Source organism: Notolepis coatsorum (assembly GCF_963971535.1).
Source record: "Notolepis coatsorum genome assembly, chromosome: 9".
Lineage (NCBI taxonomy): Eukaryota > Metazoa > Chordata > Actinopteri > Aulopiformes > Paralepididae > Notolepis > Notolepis coatsorum.
In genome coordinates this window covers 49,591,786-49,615,757 of record NC_140173.1, presented here as the reverse complement: position 1 = coordinate 49,615,757, position 23,972 = coordinate 49,591,786, and the positions used below count along the sequence as shown (strand labels likewise).

The following is a 23,972-nucleotide window of genomic DNA, read 5'->3' as shown; positions in this document are numbered from 1 at the left end:
AGACACTGTACAAACAAACACAATTGTACATTGAACTATTGACAAAACCATACTAGGTAAATGACTGTACATTGGAGGGGGTTGGGTTAGGACATGCAAAACAGCAGCTGTTTGGTTGATGTTTATCTCGCAAAGCCAAATCTCTGGTTAACTTATATCCCGAATTTCCACCGGGATAAATAAAGTATTTCTATTCTAATCTGGTGTAGTGACTACAGTATTGGTTCGTGTTCATCTTCTGACTATGTTGTGTAGTGGGAGGGAACTAATGATCTGGCACCGCGGCCAGAGGGGACATCTATTGCGGTTGCACTGGCTGTGATTCATTCATTACTGTGCTGGCGATTCATGTGCTTGTGTTCTTGTTTACTGACGTGGCTTTGTACATTAAACAAACATTACGTTACCTCCGTTTATTCCTCTTTCCTCCGGGCACTACACTATTCTATTTGCGAGAACCAGCGGAACGTAATCTGTGTGACTACAGGTTCCGGTCGGCGTGTAAACAATGTAACGCACAGCATGGGCATGGCTGTACAGCAAGACATAGATATATATATATATCTATGCAGCAAGAATCCAAATAATAGCGCAAAGTCTTGAACTCGTGAAAGGAAAGTGCACTTCGTTGTTATAACAGGAACTATGAAACTTTACCATGCACTCCGCAATGCAGAGAAATTTCGAAGCTTTTTCGACTTTGGTGGACGCGACATTGCACATTGGTTCCCCGGACATATGGCTAGAGGTGAGCCCACTAGAATCTGTCACGCTGTCAAACAGTGACCTCTGGGCAAGAGAGCCAACTGATTCAATGTGCGTTCCTCCAGACCTCTCTCTGCAGAGCCTCCCAAGTCCAACCTACACATTAAGATGTAAACGACGCAATACCAAGAGAGTGACTCTTGCTTAGAGGTCGCGGTTTGATGACGACATTACAGATTCTACCTTAACATTATATTTTAAGATAAGATGATTCGGGTGTTATTTGAGGACACATGATGGTTGTGTGTGTGTGTGTGTGTGTGAGTGAGTGAGTGATTGATTGATTGATTGATTGATTGATTGATTTGGTCCAGTAGTTTTAACGTGCTTCCCATGGGTCTCTAGCCAAATGAAAAATAGATTCATTTAACTATAATTTCATCTACAAGGAACAACATGGCTTAATATGAATGAATGAAAACTATATTTAACAGATTGCAGAATGGGTACAATACAGTACAGCTCAATATACACAATTGTTAAGGGGATGCAGACCAGAAGCATGTTCCCCGTACCTGGCTAACTGAGTTAGCCGGATAATTTCCAGCATAGCTTGACTTAAGCCAGACCTTTCTGTTCCCCGAAGTCGGATTTTCTAAATCACCATGGTAACGGATCAGAAAGTTTGAACCTGGTCCGGAGCAGGGTTAAGTTCAGTTAGTTAGTTATATTTCTCACAGTCTAGATCCCATTATACCATTCTGAATTATGTTGTTGTGCTTCGTTTTCCTAGAGGGGGCTTTTGAAATGTATAATAATAGAACTAAATGCTGATAATAAATCCTATTCAGCCTATAGATTTACTTTGTCCTAAATAAAATAATGCACGTCATATACGGCGCTCGGAGTCGCGATACACGCTGCATGTGGTTATTTTAATAACGGCGCATTGCAAATGTGAATCCCGTGGGGATAAATGAATGAAATAGGGATGCCCCGATCGATCGGCCACCGATCGTTATCGGCCGATAATCAGTATAAATATGCGATCGGGGAATTCCGATAATTAGTCATATTCGCCGATCGCAGAAACTGATCAAGTGGATATCTCACTCGCTTGTCTCAGACGCACAGGACCTGCAAACTGCTCCTCCTCCCTAGCCCCGCCCGTACCCGTGTAGAGTTTGTAAACACAGAGGAGGCGGACCTCCTCTGCTGAGTCTAGATAGTGCATTCGACCTGAGCTAACGTTAGCTACCTAGCTATCGTTACTGTTTAAAGGATAACTCCACTATTTTGGGAAATTAGCTTATTTAACATCTTCCCTGGAGTTAGACAAGAATATGCATACCTTTTTTGTCTCTGTGCGTGCATTTTAGCTTTGGGAATAGATGCTCCGTTAGCATAGCTTAGCTTCATCACTGGAAGTGAGGCAGGACAGTAGCCTTACAGTGCCTTACAGTGTATTGCAAGGTCTGACATTGACCAAACTTGATATGCATGACCTTGGTGGGCTCTAGGTCAACTCCTGAAAAGGGGGTCAATGTCAGACTTTGCAATCAAAAGTTAGGGGGCTAATAACCCTTGCCATAATTTCAGTGCGCCCCTAACTTTTGATTGCAAGGTCTGACATTGACCCCCTTTTCAGGAGTTGACCTAGAGCCCACCAAGGTCATGCATATCAAGTTTGGTCAATGTCAGACCTTGCAATACACTGTAAGGCACTGTAAGGCTACTGTCCTGCCTCACTTCCAGTGATGAAGCTAAGCTATGCTAACGGAGCATCTATTCCCAAAGCTAAAATGCACGCACAGAGACAAAAAAGGTATGCATCTTCTTGTCTAACTCCAGGGAAGATGTTAAATAAGCTAATTTCCCAAAATAGTGGAGTTATCCTTTAAACAAAATTACCCAGTCAACTATTCACTTTTAGTAGGCATTGTCTAACGGTATTTAGCCGGCTAGCTACTGATAGCTCCGGATATCAACAAATGCCCCAGGAAGTCTAGTAGTCCATGTTGATATCTCCGTTAGCTTGCGTTAGCTGACGTTAGTTAACAGTTCAAAACGAAATGTCCGATTGAACTAAATAGTTGTCTTAACGTCATCTAGCCGGCTAGCAGTAGCTACAGATAGCTCCTGATATCAATGTCTTATAACATTGATTGAATGCGTATTCGAGCTGAGGGCTTGCTGAATGTGAAATGACCAAAGCATAACGTTACCAATAGGGTCCCGCTGCAGCGTCGGAGAATCCTTTTTGGAGCTGGAGGCTACTAGAGTACACACAGACAGTGGAGCTGTTTGCAGATAGCAAGCATTTTGACTTGTTGCGTGGTGGCGATGTCTCGCAGATAATACAAGTACAAGTCTAATTATATAATATATATATTTTATAAAAAAAAAAAAAAAAAACTTTTTATATAAAATAATTTTTAATTTCTTTTTAATCAAAAACGATCGGTATCGGATCGGTATCGGCCGATATGGCTCACGACGATCGGTGATCGGTATCGGTGGCAAAAAACGTGATCGGGGCATCCCTAGAATGTCGGGGCATCCCTAGAATGAAACCTATCGGCCGTTTGGCTCTGATTAGTTTCATATATTCTCTGCTGTAGATTTGCTTAACGGAGCGCCCGGATTGTGTTTCATTCAAGCATAAAATTGAAGTGTCTATGCGTGGATTGTGGTGTTTGTGGATTATGAATTACGAGGAATCTGAGGATTGTTGAATTGTATCATCACTCACATGTTATTGTGATATTGTAACTGGGATTAAAATGTCTGATGAGAATGAGATGCGCTGTTTGACGGATTTGAGCAATTGAATGAGCCGTTGACATCACATTAATGCATTTGAGAATAAAGAGATAAAACTTCATTCAAAAGAAAAATATTCGAAACATGGGTCTCTTGTATTGATGGATACACAATGGATATATCTCGTCTGGCACAGTGGTGCAACGGCTAGTGCTCACTCCTGTCAAGCGAACGACCCTAGTTCGAAACCCCGCGTTTCCAATATAATTTTTTTGGAATATAATATTAATGACTATATATAGAGCTGCCGCGATAACCGCATTACCGCGGTATCGCTGTTGCATCACGCTCACCGCAGAGTTAGGCTGAATACCGCGTCACCGCTGTTTTTTATCATAATAATAAAGTTGGCTTGCGGCTCTGCAGATATACCCTACTCGGTTCCAAGCGACCCTATTGGGTAGAAGTGGTACCAGAAAAGTCATGTGAAACATTGCAGACCACTGACTGGTCAGAAGAGAGACGCGTCACACTTTGTAGCCTCTGAACGAAAACAGAACGCCGGCGCCGCCATCTTTACTGCCTCGCTAAGGATGCATTTCATTCAGGATTTGTTTGCGACAGAACCAAGCAATAAACAAAAAAGAATGGATTCACTGTGTATTCTGCCTTATTTATTGATGAAACAAAACCGACATCAACCCAATTTACCACCGAGCGGAGAGTTTAGTGTCACAACAAGATCGCTGATGTGTTAAGTTTGTTGTTGTTATTAGCCTAATACTATCGTCAGCCGATATACACGAGAGGTAACGTTAAACCCGGGTTTGCTTGGTAGAATACACAATGAGAGGTAACGTTAGCTTTGGCAGAATAGACGCAACGAGAGTCTGGTTAATGTTGTTATTGATTGATTGATTGATTGATTGAAACTGTGTTAAACTCTGGCTTGCTGCAAGCCCTCGGACATCTATGCCCACGGAGCTTTCAGTGTACACAAGCGAGCGGCCCCGCCTGCATCCCCACACAGAGACAAACGGAGTAGTACCTGGCTGCAGTGGAAAAGGAACGAAGTACCAGGTGCCTAAAGCGGGTCGAGTCGAGTAGGTACTATGCAGTGGAAAAGCGCCATTAGACTAGAGGCAGGCTATAAGAGTAGACTACTAAAAAAAAAAAAAATGCATTCAAACTTATTTTTTTTTGTGCGCACTGTGCGGTAATAACCGCGGCGGTAGGAAATATTTCGCAAATTCGTGCGGTAAGGAAAATATCAATACCGCGGCAGCTCTAACTATATACGCAAAAGTAGCCTAGTTTTAAGTTAAAATATTATAAATCTACATGCATTGAGGATGTCATTCTTTATATAGCTCTCAAAGTGCACCAAATTGAAGCATTTACATTGCAAAAAGAAGCAAATAAATTAGAAAAGACGGGGATTCGAACGCGGGTCGACTGCGTGAGAGGCATAAGGACGATCCATCACACCACGGTGCCAGACAAATAAAACATCCACCATACATCCATCAATGGATAAGAGAGCTGTATCCTTATTCTGAAAGATATTTCGATAGCAAGATCTCATTTGATTATTCAATCCATAAACCTACTGCCAGCAGGCACGTTTAAAGAAATATAATCTGATTGATTGGGGTAATGAGGGACTTAAAATTAGCCTATAGATTATGCATTTAACTTGTCGGCGAGGCTATTGAGCCGTACTGCATTACTGTACCCATTCTGCAATCTGTTAATAAAGTTTTAAATCAATCAATCAATGCCGTTAGGAAATCAGGATTTCTGCTATCGACACCTGCTGTCTTTTGCAATTATCCTGAGTCTCAAGTCTGGTTCGAATGAACGAGACTGAATCCACCTTCGAGGAACAGGAAAATCCCGGATTCAAACATCGGGTTAATTGAATCTGGATAATGGGACTCTTGATCGACTTAGTTGAACCAGGTACGGGGAATAGGGCCAGAGAAAGACGTGTCTTGTTTACATCAGGGTCCCCCATTTTCAATTCATAGTGTATTGTACCCATTCTGCAATCTGTTAAATAAAGTATTCATTAATTAATTCATTCATGAATGAATGATGAGCACGAACAACCTTCCCAAAGCTCATGGAACAGATTTTACATAGTGTTGTGAAGGGCCAGATTAAAAGCTGAGAATCTACATTTATTGTTTTATATACCTTGTATATTATTTATATATACACGTTATATCCCTTTAAGCCTGCGTGTAAATCCTAGTAATATTCACTTTCCTTATGGATAATGCCCCCTGACGGTGGCGCCAGGCAGTCTCGCGCTCAGACAGGTTCAAGGGCGAGTCTGGGCTAGTCAGGACATGCCCTTGGCAGCGCATTGATTCCGGGCAAGTGGTTAGGTTTTGGCACTAGAAAGCCACTTAAGTATATATATGGCGGCAGGTGCGAACAGTAGCAGTTCATCGAGTCGTTCATCACGCAGTGTGATTCTAATGTAGTGAGAAGTAGTTCGTCTAACAGAGCGTTGAGAACCACGTGCGAAGTGAATAGTAAAAGTGTCAGATTTAATGCAGTAACGTCAAGTTCGACTTAGCTTAATGTGAAGTAAAGAGTCGTTAATTATTGTGTATCGTGCCAACAGCAGTTCGTTCGTGTGCAGCATTACCCAGCAGTTCGTTCGTTTAGCTAGTGGACCTTAGCCAGTGCGCGTGGACTAAATACATTGGTACCAGCACACGAGGAGGCCTAGTCGGAGAACCTACTGGACATGTGCACAGGAGAACCGACGGCGGCGATTGCAGAACCAGTATTGGTTGGATTATATTGATTGTGGAACGTACTACCTGGAGAAGAGCATCGTTAATCTCCACTGTCGTTTGGATTTAACCACCTTGAGGATCTACATTCGGGCTGGCCTCATGGACCGAGGCTAGCTGGCTATCGTCATTGCTATCGTGCAATTGGATTACAGTTATTGCTTTTGATGCTGAGCTTTGGATTACAAGGACTGGCTTCTGTACGTGAATCCCCTTCTTCTTCAATTGATCAGACTGAGTATCCGAACATTCCTCTCTCCTCCAGAGCTTACAACTCTGGGAGGAACCCATTGTCTCCAGCTGTACCAGCGTTGCCCTCTATAATTGCCATTCTACGCCAGGCGGCGTTAGCCTAGTACCCCATCGTAGGAATTATTCTATTCCCATTGACTTATGCTACTGACTGACTTTATGCCTATTCTTCGCCATACAAGCGCGACCCTAATTCTCATATCTGTAACATTTACTGCATAATAATAAATACCCTCAAATGATATTTCTTTGTCAGTGCCGTGTTATTATGAGTGTCTGCCATATATTAGATGTACTGTCTGGCCAGTAATACTAAGTACATACCTAGCAGTGGTTTAATCTATCACAATCTTTAATACAGTCAGGGTTTTGTAACCCCTCAGTTACACATAGTGTTCACATCACATGGTAAAGGCTAGTTATCTGGGTTGGTGATAGTGTTGGTGATAATGTTCACAATTATTGACTGGGCTGCCATTGGTGATAGTAATAGCATAGTTTATATGGAATCCATTCTTAAATTAGGTGGTATTCCATGAGACATTTTCATCCTTAATTGCCAAGCCAGACTGAGCCGGTATAATATAACCTAGCCTAATCCGCTACGATTCCTCAGAATTCTCTCACATCTCTCTTTGCAGGACTCAAGCAAATGAAAGCCAGCCTCAAGAATGTGGACTGCATCATAGAAATCCATGATGCCAGAATATCCTTTTCATCTGTGGCTGTATTATTTAGAGTGGGGAAATATCATGTTACCTTTTGGCAAGTTCAGTGAATCTGCAACCAGATCTGTGGAAGCTGTATATCATTTAGTCAAATACTGTCTGTTTCCGAGGATGTTTGTGGTGATGGTGGTTGTTGGGGAATGACAGGCCAGGCACGATACACTCAAGCAGTGAAAATAACTATTGCATGCAAGACAAGACAACCATTGTTAATTAGTTGCTGTATCAGTGTGGTAAATATATTTGTAGTGGGCCTGTATTGTGGGATGCTGGAAATAAATATCTAGTAAATCTTGTTAAGTGTCTATTTTGATGGGAATCATCAGTCTTATCAATTCAAGTGTCTGGTATCAGGGTGTTACTGCCATGAGGAGACCATTGCACTACAGAGGTGAGGAGAATGATGATTGCTTTTGTTTCTGACATGTTTCTTTAACGTTAGCAGAACATCCCTGTCTCAGGAAGAAACCCTCAATTTCAGGAGAATCTAGATGTCAGACCTCACCTACTAGTTCTCAACAAGATGGACCTGGCTGATCTATCCAGCAAGAAGGTACAGTAAACCTGCTACTACTACTAGGGGTGGGGGGGACATCGATACGTAGTAGTATTGCGATACTTTGCGTGGCGATACTGTATCGATACAGGGACGCCAAGTATTGATATTTAATTTTTATTTAAATTTTTTGTATAAGGAAGTTGCATTGTTCATTTCAATACCTGTAATAGTACAGTAGTCCACACACACACACAGGGACCGAAACTAGAGAGCGCCATTGGCGCTCAGTTTTTACGTTTGGCGCCTCCCACTGAGAGGTCTGACCGCCGTGTGGCGGGCAATCAAATAGTCATGTGAAAATCATGATCCAATTCTTTAGCGGAGTTCTCACTCGCTGTCTCAGCACAGACATGCAGCGCACCGCGCACTGCTGCTGCTGCTGCTGCTCCTACCCCTCCCCACCTGTTTCTGTATGCCTGCATGTAAACAGAGGCTATTGCCTCCGACAGTCTCCGTGACGTTAGTCTAGTCAGTGTGGGACCTTCGTGAGATAACGTTAGCTACCGTTACAAAATGACCCAGTCAACTATTCACTTAGTTTAATACATGAGGCATTGTGTAACGTTATCCAGCCGGCTAGCTACTGATAGCTCCCGACATCAACAAATGCTCCAGCAATAGTCCAGTGCATAATACCTCCGTTGGCTAGGTAGCTCACTAGTCACTACGAGATGTCGCAGTAAACTAAATAGTTCACTGAGGCGTTGTCCCAACGCCATCCAGCAGTAGCTACAGATAGCTTCTGACATCAATGTCCTACAACAACATGCGTATTCGAGTCCCTGGCTTACATCGCATGAGTGAGGGCTGCTGAATAGGGCCCAGCTGTAGCTCAGGAGAATCCTTTTGCATGCTGAATGTAGCGTTTAGGGTCCAGCTGCAGCGCCGGAGAATCCTTGCTGGAGCTGGAGGCCACTCGAGTATACACACAGACAGTGGAGCTGTTTGCAGACAGCGAGGTGGCGATGTCTCGCAGATAACACAATCACAAGTATGATTATATAATATATATATTTTATTTAAAAAAAATTATATAAAATAATAATACATTTTTTTTTATCAAAAAAAGGTTGGCAGGTAAGAAATATGCTTGGCGGGTAGATTCTTCCCATCTACCCGCCACTGGCCGCCGGCCGGTGAGTCAAAAAGTTAATTTCGCTCCCTGCACACACACGCATGTGCATTCAGTTAAGTTGGAATATGACTGTAATACAAACAGTTCAGTTTGTCAGGTACATGCAACACAGATTACAGTGTTTACATCTGTCTGCTTGAGAAAATACCATGTTCTGCAATAAAAATGATTGAACAGATGAACAGACTGCTTTATTTTATTAGATAAAACATGTTGACAGTTTTACTTTGCAGTTGAAAAAAGGTAATACAATTTTTTATTTTATTTTTTAAGAATATCGCAATATTAATATCACAATACTCAGCATATCGCGATACTATCGTACCGTGACGCAAGTATCGCGATAGTATCGTATCGTGAGGTCTCTGGCAATTCCCACCCCTAATTACTACTGCACCCTAGCACATTGTAGCCTGCTACTACTACACCCTAGCATATTGTATCCCAACACCTAGCAAGTACAGTAAGCCTGCTACTACTACACCCTAGCACAGTGGTTCTCAAACTACGGGTCGCAACCCAAAGTGGGGTCGCGCATTGGCAAGTAAATAATTTCTTTTTTAATGTTCTGGCGACATATTTTGGCTCGTTTTATAAATGTGTATTGATAACATAGTGCTGTAATTCAAATAAATATGCATGATCAAGTGCAACAACGTGTGCTTTTATTTTGATATTCCTTAGTTCCACATTGAAATTACATAATACATTAAGTGTGGGGTCCCCAAAGAAAAATCCTAAATAAAATAGGGTCGTGGTATGAAAAAGTTTGAGAATCCCTGCCCTAGCACATTGTAGCCTGCTGGTCCCCGGGGCGCGGCTCACGTTGACGCCCTATCTGCTCCCGGCTGCCCATGGGGGGAAGGACAACGGGATGGGAAAAGTGCAGAGACATTTCATCTGCGACTCAGTGCATGTGTGTGTGTGTTCCTGTGGGTCGCCCATCTCGCGTGTGTGTTAAAAACTGCATGACAAATAAAGACTTCTAGTCTAACAATTATATTATTATTAGCACATTGTAGCTTGCCTCTACTACACCCTAGCACATTGTAGCCTGCTACTACTACACCCTAGCACATTGTAGCCTGCTACTATTACACCCTAGCACATTCTAGCCTGCTGCTACTACACCCTAGCACATTGTAGCCTGCTACTATTACACCCTAGCACATTGTAGCCTGCTACTATTACACCCTAGCACATTGTAGCCTGCTACTACTACACCCTAGCACATTGTAGCCTGCTACTATTACACCCTAGCACATTCTAGCCTGCTGCTACTACACCCTAGCACATTGTAGCCTGCTGCTATTACTGCTGCTATTATTCGATTCAGACTCAGATGAGGAGAAAAATGATGCCCACATGGAGATGTTTGCGCCTATAGAGTCTGACTTGGACAGCAGCATAGACTCATCATCAGAACAACAGGTTTTGCGGTAGGGCAGGGTCACGCCGATGGTCATTTTGTCGTCTTTCCGCACAGAGACCCCCTGTGAACAGAAAGTACAAAATGGAACTTTCTCTGACCAGTTCAAGTACCAACTGAAACAAAACCAAAAGCCATTTAAAACAACCCAAGCCAGTAGATGTGATGAACATTGTTACTCAGCTGATAGAGTTGTGCCCTTCCTGATGACTTGTCGTACAAAACTTGTAAGTCGCTTTGGATAAAAGCGTCAGTTAAATGACTAAATGTAAATGTATTACACACCCTAGCACATTGTAGCCTGCTACTACTACACCCTAGAACATTGTAGTCTGCTACTATTACACCCTAGCACATTGTAGTCTGCTACTATTACACCCTAGCACATGGTATCCCAACACCTAGGTCAGGTCTGTGAGTGGGGCTCACTGACGAGGAAATGAGGTCCTTGGAAAAATCCTAATCAAACTAGGATTACAGCAATAATGTCTCCTTGTTAATTATTATGAAATAAAAGCTTTTGGGTGGCACAGGGCAAAGGCCACACAATAATAATAATAATAACTTCGTTTTTTATAGCGCCTTTCAGAAGACCCAAGGTCGCTTTACATGGGGGGGGGGGGGGGATGACAAATTAACAAACATAGTGGACAGACACAACATATACATATAAAGTGATATAAATGGTTGTCATTGACAACCTCACGAGCAGTTAGACTTTTATGTCACTCTTTTCTGTCACTCTTGAGGCATGAAATAGTGTTGGTGCTTTGTCGTGTTAAAAAAAATAAACAGTACGGGATCACCTGTCAAGGAACCTCTGCTCTAGCGTGTCACATTGTTTCGCCTCATTGTTCTGCCAACCGGGACACCGTCTTGAGTTTATTGCTTTTCTGACATGACGTCCCAAAAATAAACATCTTTCACTGTCCTTGCAGAGGATCCTGAAGGAGCTGGAGAGAAGTGGGGTCAGAAACGTCATGTTCACAGACTGTCTCAAACAGAGCGACGACAATGTCAAAAAGGTGAGAGAGAGGGAGACAAAGGATTTGAGGGTTCAGAGGGACTTCAGACGAAGGTAAACTAAACAGACTGTTGTAATGTCACTAATTCTGTCAGTCGACTCTGTTTTTAGTTAATTCCAAATGTGATGAAGCTGATTGAGAGCCAACCGCGCTTCAACAGAGAAGAGGTGAGATGACCACAGATCTGAACAAGTAACCTCTGTAACGACATGGGTGCAGACAGAGACATATCAACAGCATATGTAATTTTATTTTGCACATTCTGACACGCAGCACAACACGGTGTGTTGGCCTACTGTTGTCCTATTCTCTGAATGTACTGTCTTGTCCTGCTGTGCCTTTTTGTATTTTTGTATTTTATATTATGACATTTTATGCTTTGATTGTACAGCACTGGTTGGCTCTTGAGTTCTTAAACGTGCTTTATAAATAAATGACTTGACTTGACTATAAGATAAGATATTCCTTTATTGATCCCCTCTGGGAAATGGGGGCATCATAGCAACATGGGGAGGGGAGGTAAAGTTATGGGCAGGGTAATAGTAGAAAGACATAAATATAGGAAATAAAAATAGTCTTATATATGAATATAAAAATATGAGGAAAAAATAAACGGTGTAAACAATATAATTAACTCTGAATATAGAAATATGAAAAATGTGTAAACAGTTACATTTCACCCTATTTCACTATGACGCTCCTATGTAGCTGAACAGAACGCCTACTTCTGTCTCATGCAAGAGGTAATTGCCACTTGCTCTCGTAAACAACAAGAGATGAAAGACCACGAGATTAAACATTAAAGAACTCAACTTCGGCTGTGAATGCTGAACACAGCATGATGTCAAGATTCATGTAAGATGAATAAGAAGTGCTGTGTGATGTGGTGGGTCGTGATCTGAGACTAGAGCTTCAGAGAGCCTCATCATAGATACTAGGGGTGGGGGAAAAAATCGATACGTAGTACTTGGGCTGGGCGATAAAACGATAACTATCGCGATAAATTATTTCCTCGAAATAAACATGAAACGTGGTCGCAAAGTTTCGATATATCGATTTTCCAAGCTTGGATATGAGCACACGCACTAACAACCAATCAGTGAAGGAGATGGCCGACAGTGAAGGAGACCCGCGGTGCACCTCTGGGTAGAGAGGTAGGACTCTAGTAGTAAACAAGGCTGGCTAGGATAACTAGCTTGCACGGCGCTATTCTATATATTTACGTGCCGAGTATGTGTGTGGGCGTGAATTCTGAGGCCACGTTTATAGTAGTGTGGGGTATACAGTGGACGTCGTTTCAATATATTGGGGCGGAAGAGAGTATTTTAGGGTAATATTTAGTACATTGTCATGGAATACACCGCTTAGAAACAACAGGCTGGCTAGGATAACTAGCTTGCACGGCGCTATTTTATATATTTACGTGCAGAGTATGTGTGTGGCGTGAATTCTGAGGCCACGTTTATAGTAGTGTGGGGTATACAGTGGACGTCGTTTCAATATATTGGGGCGGAAGAGAGTATTTTAGGGTAATATTTAGTACATTGTCATGAGATAGTCCGCTTGTCGGCTAACTGCTAACGTGCGCGGACTGATGACGACATCAACATTCGCAGCAGCAAAACAAGTCTATTATATATATCTATGCTATTAATAGCCCGTCCATCGCTGCCGGGCATAAGAAGTTAATTAAACTTGACAGACATTATATCGACGATAATTATCGATATCGAGTTACCGTACTTTTCGCACTATAAGCCGCACCTGAATATAAGCCGCAGCAGCTAAATTGAATGATGTGTACATATATAAGGTGCACTGGACTATAAGCCGCAGGTGTTTTAATGTTTAATTACCATATGTAATTAGCATTGGGACACAATACTGTCGGAAAAATAACAAGAATTAACTCATTTACAAGTTGTATTAAGTTTAGCAAATAAGGGAACAGATGAATAACATTTCAATGCAGTCAAAAAAGCAATATTTAGATTTTTACATTTTCGGGTTTGGTCACGTCGAGTCACATATAAGCCGCACCGTTATATAAGCCGCAGGGTAGAAAAATGGGGGGAAAAGCCGCGGCTTATAGTCCGAAAAGTACGGTATATGAAAATAATTTTATAATTTTATCGCAATAACGTTTTTGGCCATATCGCCCAGCCCTACGTAGTAGTATCGCGATACTTTGCGTGGCGATACTGTATCGATACAGTATCGATGTTTAATTATTCATAAAAAAAATATATATATATATATATATATATATTTATTTATTTTATAAGGAAGTTGCATTGTTCATTTCAATACCTGTAATAGTCAGTGTTGGGAAAGTTCACTTTCTACATGAACTAGTTCAGTTCACAGTTCACACATTTTAAAATACTAGTTCAGTTCATAATTCAAAATTTTGAACTAAAGTTCATGGTTTCAAAAATGAACTAATTTATAGTTTATAGTTCTTTTTTCAATACGTTGCTGCGAGCTATTGTCAAATGTATTGCCACAACCCATAGAACCACAGAATACTGGCATTTCCATAACGCTTTGCTGCCGCCCATTCAGTCCACACTAGTAGCAGCTACAGCTTTCATCTCTACAGTATATTTAAAAAAAAACATGAGGAAAGACGTGCTGCTTGAATGGTCTTTATTAAGTATAATAATCTAAATATACTTAAAGTACCAAAAGTGAAAGTAGTCATTGTGCAAACATATAACATATAAACATGTGCCGACATAACTATGTACTAACACAACACGAGGTAGGAACCAGGCTGAGGTATGAAACTAAGGTTGTACCTCAAAGTTCAATATTCAAAGTGCAAAACATTTACTGACTTTAACTAAAACTCTTTTAAATGTTCATACGTCATAGAGTCTGACTCTGAGCGAGTGCAGAGCCTTCTGAAAGTGCGAGTGCTGCTGCTTTACTACCAGACTCCCCGAAGCCCCGCCCAGAGCGGTTGCCAGATTGGGTGGCTTTCCGCATTATTTTGAAGCCTGTTTACGGTGTGTTTTAACTGGGTTTTCGGCTGAAAGGCATATGAAATCTGGCACACTTTTGAACGCTGTTATAATATAGTGCTGAGAATGAACGCACTTTTGAACGCCGTTATACAGCGCTGAGAATTAACGCATTCTCAATTACGTTCATTCTAGCGGAAATACAGTACGTTCAGTTCACGTTCGCCCAAAATACGAACGCGTTCACGAACGATCGTTCATTGAACGCGTTCAGGTACATCACTGGTAATAGTACAGTAGTCCACACACACATGTGCATTCAGTTAAGTTGGAATATGACTGTAATACAAACAGTTCAGTTTGTCAGGTACATGCAACACAGATTACAGTGTTTACATCTGTCTGCTTGAGAAAATACCATGTTCTGCAATAAAAATGATTGAAGTGAGATGAACAGACTGAACTTTATTTTATTAGATAAAACATGTTGACAAAGTTTTACTTTGCAGTTGAAAAAAGGTAATAAATTAAATGTGATAAAAAAAATATATATATATATAATTCTTTCGCAATACTCAGCGTATAGCGATATATTTAGTATCGCGATACTATCGTATCATGACGCAAGTATCGCGATAGTATCGTATCGTGAGGTCTCTGGCGATTCCCACCCCTTATAGATACAGTGCATGATTATTCAATGGAGGTCTCCACTCATCAAATTCCATATCTGCAAAAACACCTCCCATGAGTGCCAAACATCTGGCATTTATCATTTTCATTTGTCATGGTCAAATCAACTAATAATTCAAATTAAACATTTTGTATTGACATTGACTGTATAGTATAATTATTATGGGCATACATACCCTCATCTGCACCTTTGTTTACACAGTTTATTTTCTTCATATTTTTACATTCCAAGTTAATTATATTGTTTACACTGTTTATTTGTTCATATTTTTATATTCAGATCTAATTGTATTTCCTATATTTATGTCTTTATGTCTACTAATACCCTGCCCATACCTGTACCTCCCCTCCCCATGCCGCTATGACGCCCGAATTCCCCCCCAAGGGGATCAGTAAAGGAATTTCTCCTCTTATCTTAATTCAATTTAGAATTATCTTGTTACCTTGGCTGGGAAAAGACTTTTGAACATGTCGTCAGTGAGTTGAGAAACAGCTTGATTTCTTTCCCTCTCTAACTAAACCTTCAGGACACGCAGTACTGCCTGATGGCCATCGGGGTTCCCAACGTGGGGAAGTCGTCTCTCATCAACTCCTTACGGAGAACAAATTTGAAAAAAGGTGCACAGTCCTTTGCATCTTTGAGTTCCTATATCGAGTGTCATTCACGTTCTCCTCTCTCTAACGAGTATAGTTTTGATTTGTCTCTGTCTCCAGGTCGTGCTTCTAGAGTGGGCGGAGAGCCGGGTATAACCAGAGCTGTGCTGACTAGAATTCAGGTTGGTGCTTGTGTGGCGTGGCTTTTTATTTCAGTTCAGTTTTGACTATTGGTCAAAGAGATTTTGTGGGCATGCGCATGTGTGCGATATTGTATGTAGGTGTGTATCTGTTTGTAGAATTTTGGAACCTATGGGACCCGTTCTAGTGACTGGCTGGTCCTTAACACTTTGCCGCCCGACCATGAGTTTATACGGGTTTCGAATCCATGCGTTGTGGACAGAATCACGTATATAGCCGTGGCAAGTTGTTATTGCTTTTATTCCATTTTATTAACCGGGTCAAGGTCGCGGAGCGGCACTGCATATTCCCTAGTCTGTGAATTCGAGAAGATGCAATACCGGCCATATCCTCTTAGGGGCGCCATTGTGCTACTGCAATGTGCCCTGTGGGCGAACGGATGACTTTATTTTTTTTTCTTTCAATGGAGATTTTTAGTACCCGGATTCTGAATCAGCATCATGTACCGTGGATTACGTTTAGAATCGTAGATTTCACCATGGAATAAGGGGATTTATCATCAGCCAATGGACATATCGATCTACCAGATGCTGATCGATAACGGGGAAATGCTCGGGGGTATCCCACCGGCTCATGGTAAGATCTTTTTCACATAAATTACAGCCAGATCAGAGCTTGCTATGATACGCAACCAGCCGAGCAGCGTATGTGGCTAGTTACACAAACACTGTTATTGGTAATCAATAATAATAAACAACGTCCCCCGCCCCCCCCCCCCCCCCCTTTTGATGCATACATGCTTTGGGACTGTCCCGATGATATGCAGTTTGAGTTATTTCTTTAGCATCTATAAAACGGAAATGCCGTTGGATATAACGTTAGCAGCTATTAGCCATTTATCTAGCCTCCCAGTAAATATACGAGACAAAATCCGCTATAATGCTTATATTCATGGCGCTATAAAATGACAACCTATTGATGCATTTTTTTTCTTTATGCCATTATGAAGGGACGGTTTATGAACTCAATTGACAATGAGAATGGACAGATAGCAATACTATAACGTATAGATTTAGCTCTACAAAAAGACACAGGTCTGTTTACAAAAGCTGGTCCTCAACCACTATATTAGACGGGTCCCAGCGGTCGCCAATGTGTTAAGGTCCCCAGAGTTTGCTCTGAACAGGGTAAATCTGCATTTCGTTATGATGCCCCTCTAGCTCATGGAATGAACTCCAACAGTCCTTAAAGCTTGATATTCTACACTCTGTTGCAGAGTTTAAAGCCTTGATCTCCAACCTCTGTCAATCAAGTTGTACATGTTTTAATTGATTTGTTATCCTTGCTCTTTGTCTTGTCTTGTTGTCTTATTGTTATGATTTTATATGCTGTGTGATTTTTATATGCTTTAAAAAAAATTAAACTTATTTCTGTATGTACACATGATGTGCCTGTAAACATCCGACTGTCGGGCTACTACACATTATGTACTTGGAGAGGTCTAGTGCCTGTATTATTGACTTATCCCAAACCACACACCCTTTTCTTGATCATCCAATCACAACTGCTGCATCAAGGGAAGCAACAGTTGTGATTGGAGGATCAAGATAAAAGAGGGCGGGGTTTGATATAGTTCAGTGTGGTACCTTTCCCCCAGGTGTGTGTGAGGCCCATCATGTTCCTATTGGACACGCCAGGAGTCCTGCCTCCTAAAATTCCAGACCTTGAGACAGGAATGAAGCTGGCTTTATGTGGTAAGTGGATTCAATGGAGATCTCCACTCATCAAATTCCATATCTGCAAAAACACCTTCCATGAGTGCCAAACCTCTGGCATTTATAATTTTCATTTGTCAGGGTAAAATCAATGAATAATTATATTATAATTCATTATAATATATATATATATATATATATATATATATATATATATATATATATATATATATATATATATATATATATATATATATATATATATTATTAATAGCAGAACTGTATATTTGTATATTCTTATAACTTTTTTATCATGTCTAAAACCATAAACAAGGTGGCCTGTTGGGATGTTAGATCCTAATGTGAAAAACGGTGATTTTATATGTCTGCACTTTATGTGCAAATTCTTTACCTGTCTTTTTTCTGTTGTGAAGCACTTTGAGCTGCAGTTTCTGTATGAAAGATGCTATACAAATAAAGATTATTATTATTATTATTATTATTATTATTATTATTATTATTATTATTATTATTATTCTATTGTATTATTTGTATGTTTGCACACTCGAGGCGGCATGGCCACCTACATTTCACGACATGTCTTGTGTCGTATGTGACAAATAAAACTAGTGTGATCTAGCATCAACCCTGTGTCATTATGCATGAATATTGGTGTCCCTTCTTTTTGGGAGACGTCATGTGTAATTGTTTTTTGTGTCTCTTCAGGAACTATTCTGGACCATTTAGTGGGTGAAGAGGTTATTGCTGACTACTTACTCTACTCCCTCAACAGACTAGAGAAGTTTAGGTGAGAACGAAGATCCTCCACCACATTATAACTCCCGCTATCTTTATCTAGTATTATACGTGTGAAAGCAGGATATCCCCTCCAATACAGAACACAAGCAGGGCTTTCCCCCGGATCTTTAAACAAGATGGTGCTGAGTTGCGATTAGGGGGTGGTCCATGGATTCCATGGAATGTTCATATTGTTGTCATGGAAATGAAACATTGGACACAGTGCTGTGAATCAGAAAGTTGGAATAATGTTTATCAAAACTGCCACCAGAAGAGAGTCTCCTGCACCAAAACTTGATTTCCATGACAACCTAGGGCTGGACGATTAATCTGGTTTAATTTTCAATTTAAATGACAATTTTTATAATAAAAAAAAAAATGACAATTTTGGCTTTGCACGATCATGACAACAAGATAATCGAGATAAGAAGGTTATTGTGCCGCGTGCCAGTGTGTGCTACCCCCCGTCCGGGAGGCAAATACATTTGCAATAAAGAAATCCATTTGCTGTAATTTGTTTCCTGCAACTTAAGGATAGTATATAAGGTTGCACAAAACACGTATGCATACACACACACACACACACACACACAGAACCAAGCAATAACGTATTAGACAATGAGTCTGTTTCTAAGCTGGCCCCAAGATTTCACTGCAAAAGAATATTTTTCTTTTTCTTTTAATGTGCACACATTTGTGACAACGGGCTACCCCGTTCCCATACAGAAGCACTGATGATGGTTATTGTGTGTGTGTGTGCGTGCGTGTGTGCGTGTGTGTGTGTGTGTGTGTGTGTGTGTGTGTGTGTGTGTGTGTAGTTACGTGGAGAAGTATAACCTCACAGAGCCCAGTGACAACATCCAGCACGTCCTCAAGAGAATCGCTGTGAAACTGGGGAAGACTCAACGCGTCAAAGCCATCACTGGAGTGGGTGAGGAACGGTTCATATAGTCATGTTGCATCACAGTAACGCTACACACCATCACTGGAGTGGGTGAGGAACAGTTCATATAGTCATGTTGCATCACAGTAACGCTACACACCATCACTCAAATAATTGCCAACCATCAGCTTGAGTGTATTTATGCCCCGTCTAGTCTGAAAATCAACTCTTGATTCCTGAAAAACGGCTATTGATGTTCCTTTGAGCAAGGCACCGCCGACTTCTCCATTGGACTTACTCAATGGCCAAGAATGCAAGGTGTGGAACTATTTCACGTAATGATGATCGGCATTCAAGGGCTTGTTCTGTCGATGGTGCTGCTGCTGTGTGATCACGATTATAGGAGACAATGATCATTATTTTGCATTGTTTTAGGTCTTGATCATTACTTAGATTCAGATCAGCCTGCAGGTTAAATCCCATTGCAATACAGCACATTAAGCAACATCCATCTCGTTGTACGACTGATCTGGGTACTGCAAATCCAATTATTTGTCAGACGATAATCAGTCATTACAAGATTTATGTACAGCGACCTTATTACTTTCTGTAAAAAAAAATCTTTTTAAATAATAACTTTCGTACTGTCTTTTACTATCATGCACTTTGCTACTAAGTAATCTACCTTGCCTATATTACTACCTACTATGCTAATATGTCTTTACTACTATGCACACTAAGACTCAAGTTCAAAACTGTTTGACGAACAATCAGCTGCCAGAGTTGTACCCTTCCTGCTGACTTGTTGTACAGAACCTGTAAGTCATTTGGGATAGAAGTGTTGGCTAAATGTACATGTTGTAATGCGAGAAGTGTGCCTGTTTTGAGGAAGCACCACCCTTATCCCTTATCTTGACCTAGTCGTCTGCATCTTCCCAACAACATGACGGGAACCTTTGAAAAGAAGGTCGTTAAGGAACACCCTTCATTTTCACAATTGCGTATATCTTTAAAATCACTGTAGTCTGTCTCAAGAGTATCACACAGGCCCGGAGCATCGGGAGTTTTCCCGGTGGCCTGGCCTGCACAGATTAAAAAAAAAAAAAAAATATATATATATATATATATATTATTCTTATTAATATTGTTTTTGCCCGCAGTCAGGCCACTGAACTTAGAAGCAGGCCAGTGTTTCTAGTTGCGGCGGTGTGAGTTAAGATAACCTAGGTGGGGAACAACCGCGACAGAGGGTAACGCAGTCTAAACTCACACAAGTTGGAGAACTATCTAAAACAGAAAATCCATCGAAATCAGTGTTGCTAATCATTGACACATGCTAGCCTGTAATAATCCCCCCCAGAAAAATCCACTTTGCATTTGATATATTGAAAATATTTAAATTTGTTTGTTTTTTTAACAATTATTTGTAATGCCATCCCAAACACTGGCATTTAAATGGTACAAATTCTAAAATTCCTGCACCAGAATGCAGGAAATTAAGTCTTTGTAACTAAAATGTTCCTGGTGGGGGACCCCCAGACCCCCCATTTAAAAAGTGGCCTGACTGGGGCTATATTTCGCACTATATTTCCTGGCCTGAATGATTTCCCCAGTCCGGCCCTGGGCTCACACGTCAGTATAGTATAGTAATGACATGTCCTGCTCTCGTCTCCCACCAGGTAACATCACCATCACCATCCCCAACTACAGCGCGGCTGCCTACGACTTCATCAGATGCTTCAGGAAAGGAGAGCTGGGAAAAGTCATGCTCGACTGAAGTGAGCCAACATGGACAATCAGAGTGTCTTAAACAACGTATCCGGCACCTGGAAGCAGGGTTAGAAATGAAGGAGGTCCAGGGGGACGGTGTCCAGCCTGGAAGCTGTTAGACACGACCCAAAACTGTATGCTAGTATGCTAGTACAAACGCAAAGGAAGAAGCACTGCTTGGGACTACTGTATATAGTTCAGACGGGTGCTCTTCGCGGAACAGGCAGGCTTGACAACAAACAAACAACCAGAGCCAGACCCCTGACTGATATATCACAGAATGTCTTCGCTGGGAAATAACTGCTTCTTATAATGATTGGGATGAACCCCCAAACCCCCCCCCAGAAATGATAGACTCAAAAGCACGCCAAAGTAGAAAACCATATTTATCGAAGAGTCGGCACATAAGACAGCCACAGCCAGCTGTCAAACAAATGCGCTGTCAAACCTGAGGCAGATGCCAGAACATTGTATCCCTCCTACAAGTCTTTAGGTTGAATAAAGTGTCATCACCTAATTCTGCCTTGAGTTATTCTATCGCAGGCAACATGGTCAACAACATGTATCACAATGTGTTGTTTTAGTTTTCAGCTCTATGATGATGATGATGATGATGGTGTGTCATTTTCCCAATAGACACGATGACACCGCGATGACGGGACGTTTTTCTTACTTTGTAGCTGAATCGTCATACCGGCCCAAATTCAAAATATTCTGTTGTCGTTCAATTAAAACTGTATCTCAAGCCCCGCCCTATTTTTCTCCGCCCTCGTTGAGCAACAGTTGTGATTGGATGATCAAGAAAAGAGGACAGAGTTTGAGATTTCCCTTATACATTCTTTATAAAACTGCTGTAATTTAAAACATTTAGCAGATAAAAGATACAGTTGTGTGTGTGTGAGAGAGAGAGAGAGATGTGTGTATATATATACACAAACATCCCAGCCCTAGTCTTACTCTCCAGAATGAAGGAAGCAGACATGTGACACAGTTTGTACAAGGGATGTGTTTATTAGCATAAAGACAGTGTGGTAATAAAACCTGTATTTATTCTGTGGAGAATCTTGTTTTCAGTACAGCATTGTACAGTATGTAAGTATATATAATAGTTATATATAATTAATAATATAATTATAATAGAGTAGTGCACATACAGATAAGAACAGTCTGGACCCTGAGCGTCTACTGGAAGTGGAAAGCTGCTCTGTGATTGGTGGATTGACTCAAGAGACCCTGCATAACAGTCATGGGTGGCGAGGAGTGTGGTCACATGTATATTTACATCCCATTTTGTTTGTGGAGTGATTCCATTTTTGATTTCTTCCATGTAAACTTCACATGGCTTGTTTACAATAACCCAGATAACATTATATCTGGAGCATGAGAAACCCCAATATGATAGCCAGCATATGCCGATATTAGCCAGGATACGTTTTCACTACGATGCGTTTATCTTTAAATACTATAATGTGAACACACTGGGTGAGAGCAGCAGCTTGTTTTACAGTTATGTCTCTTGACACATAAACCATCCAGTGAGTTCAGGCCATAATACCAACACCATAACACCACAATACCAAGGACAACTGGTTTTCATGTAACATGTACATATGACACTCGTGGTTACCCCCGCGCTTCATTTCCCCTTTCCCCCGCCCTCTATTCTAGAAAGGGCCTATACTCGTGATAATCGACCTATCTCAAGCTCCACCCTGCTTTCTTGATCCTCCAATCAAAACATTGGACACAGTGCTGTGAATCAGAAAGTTGGAATAATGATTTATCAAAACTGCCACCAGAAGAGTCTCCTGCACCAAAACTTGATTTCCATGACAACCTAGGGCTGGACGATTAATCAGGTTTAATTTTCAATTTAAATGACAATTTTGGCTTTGCACGATCATGACAACAAGATAATCGAGATAAGGTTATTGTGCCGCATGCTGGTGTGTGCCCCCCCCCCCCCCCCCCCCCAGCCCAAAGTTTCAGCTTGTGTTGACTTGAGAGGAAGGAGGGTGTTTCTCCAGTTATTTTTAAATGTCTTTGGTAACTTGTAGAAGATGACAGAAAGGTAGCCTTTGGTCAAGAAGAAAGGCAAAACTTAATTCAGTCGTAGTCATGTGATGTTTTCAAATCAACGAGTAATCGTGTATAATGATCGTGATTTCAATATCAATCAAAATATTCGTGATTATGATTTTTGCCATAATCGAGCAGCCCTATGACAACATTATTAAACACGTGTACGGCGGCCATCACAAGGAACGGCTCTTCTACCAGTTCAGTTTCTACTGTGTTTCCAAATGTTTTAAATTCACACTTTTCCTTCCTCAACAGTTGAGACACTTGACACTAAAAGAGAGTTATACCAACAATACATGTAATTAATAGGTACCTGTATTTTTATGACATGTATTTTATTATAGCCTACATCTACCACTGCACATAAATCAGGTATTCACTTTGTTTTGTTGTGATTCTTCCCAACATGGGGGTGCGTAACCATTGGATACCACTCCCAAAACATTCCGTGGAACAGACAAATAAGTCAGTTATAACAGTGTTGACCACATAGGCACAATACAGCTGGTGTTGACATGTGGGATGGAGTCCTGTTAAAAGCATTTGACTCTGCTATTTAAACTTAAAGGGAAGATCCACCCTAAAACTGAATTTACATCATCTTGAATGATCTTGGGACAGTTAAACCTGCAGTAGGTAACTTCTAATTAACATTTTGTTTGAATTCTGACACACACAAATAAATCTTAAAAACATTGTTACCGATGGGTAACATGAAACAAGCCTTGATACTGACTAATCAAATGCCTCCTGAGCATTTTAAGCGTGGCTCTGGCTTCTGGCCAATCAAGGGAGGTGTCAGGGAAAGGCAGAATATCATTGGCCACAGTGGTCGTCAATCACACTGATGTGAGGGGCTAGAAGAAACATGGTGGGCGAACTTAATGCGGAGTGGCATAAATAAGATATGAAAACAGCTTGTGT

At 41.1% G+C, this 23,972-nt stretch overlaps 1 protein-coding gene across 2 annotated transcripts; it reads left to right on the top strand.

Moving 5' to 3' along the window:
- Window positions 1–477: 477 nt before the first annotated feature.
- mtg1 (mitochondrial ribosome-associated GTPase 1) lies at window positions 478–22,920 on the top strand. 2 transcript variants are annotated; one of them, XM_084321167.1, is made up of 11 exons: window positions 478–748; window positions 7,172–7,238; window positions 7,709–7,811; window positions 11,320–11,406; window positions 11,517–11,573; window positions 15,593–15,683; window positions 15,780–15,841; window positions 17,458–17,554; window positions 18,242–18,323; window positions 19,132–19,240; window positions 20,876–22,920. In XM_084321167.1, the coding sequence occupies exons 1-11, from the start codon at window positions 646–648 to the stop codon at window positions 21,083–21,085; spliced, it is 1,068 nt and encodes a 355-aa protein (XP_084177293.1). In that variant the 5' UTR covers window positions 478–645; the 3' UTR covers window positions 21,086–22,920. The 2 variants fall into 2 exon arrangements, with proteins under 2 accessions (XP_084177293.1, XP_084177294.1); XM_084321168.1 differs by having other exon boundaries at window positions 19,132–19,244.
- Window positions 22,921–23,972: the final 1,052 nt, after the last annotated feature.

Excerpts from the sequence above, each read along its gene's own strand:
- mtg1 (XM_084321167.1), top strand. The coding sequence starts at position 646 with ATGAAACTTTACCATGCACTCCGCAATGCAGAGAAATTTCGAAGCTTT. Across the intron at positions 7,239-7,708 it reads GAAATCCATGATGCCAGAAT|CCCTGTCTCAGGAAGAAACC; the intron begins ATCCTTTTCATC and ends TTAGCAGAACAT. Across the intron at positions 19,241-20,875 it reads GCGTCAAAGCCATCACTGGA|GTAACATCACCATCACCATC; the intron begins GTGGGTGAGGAA and ends GTCTCCCACCAG.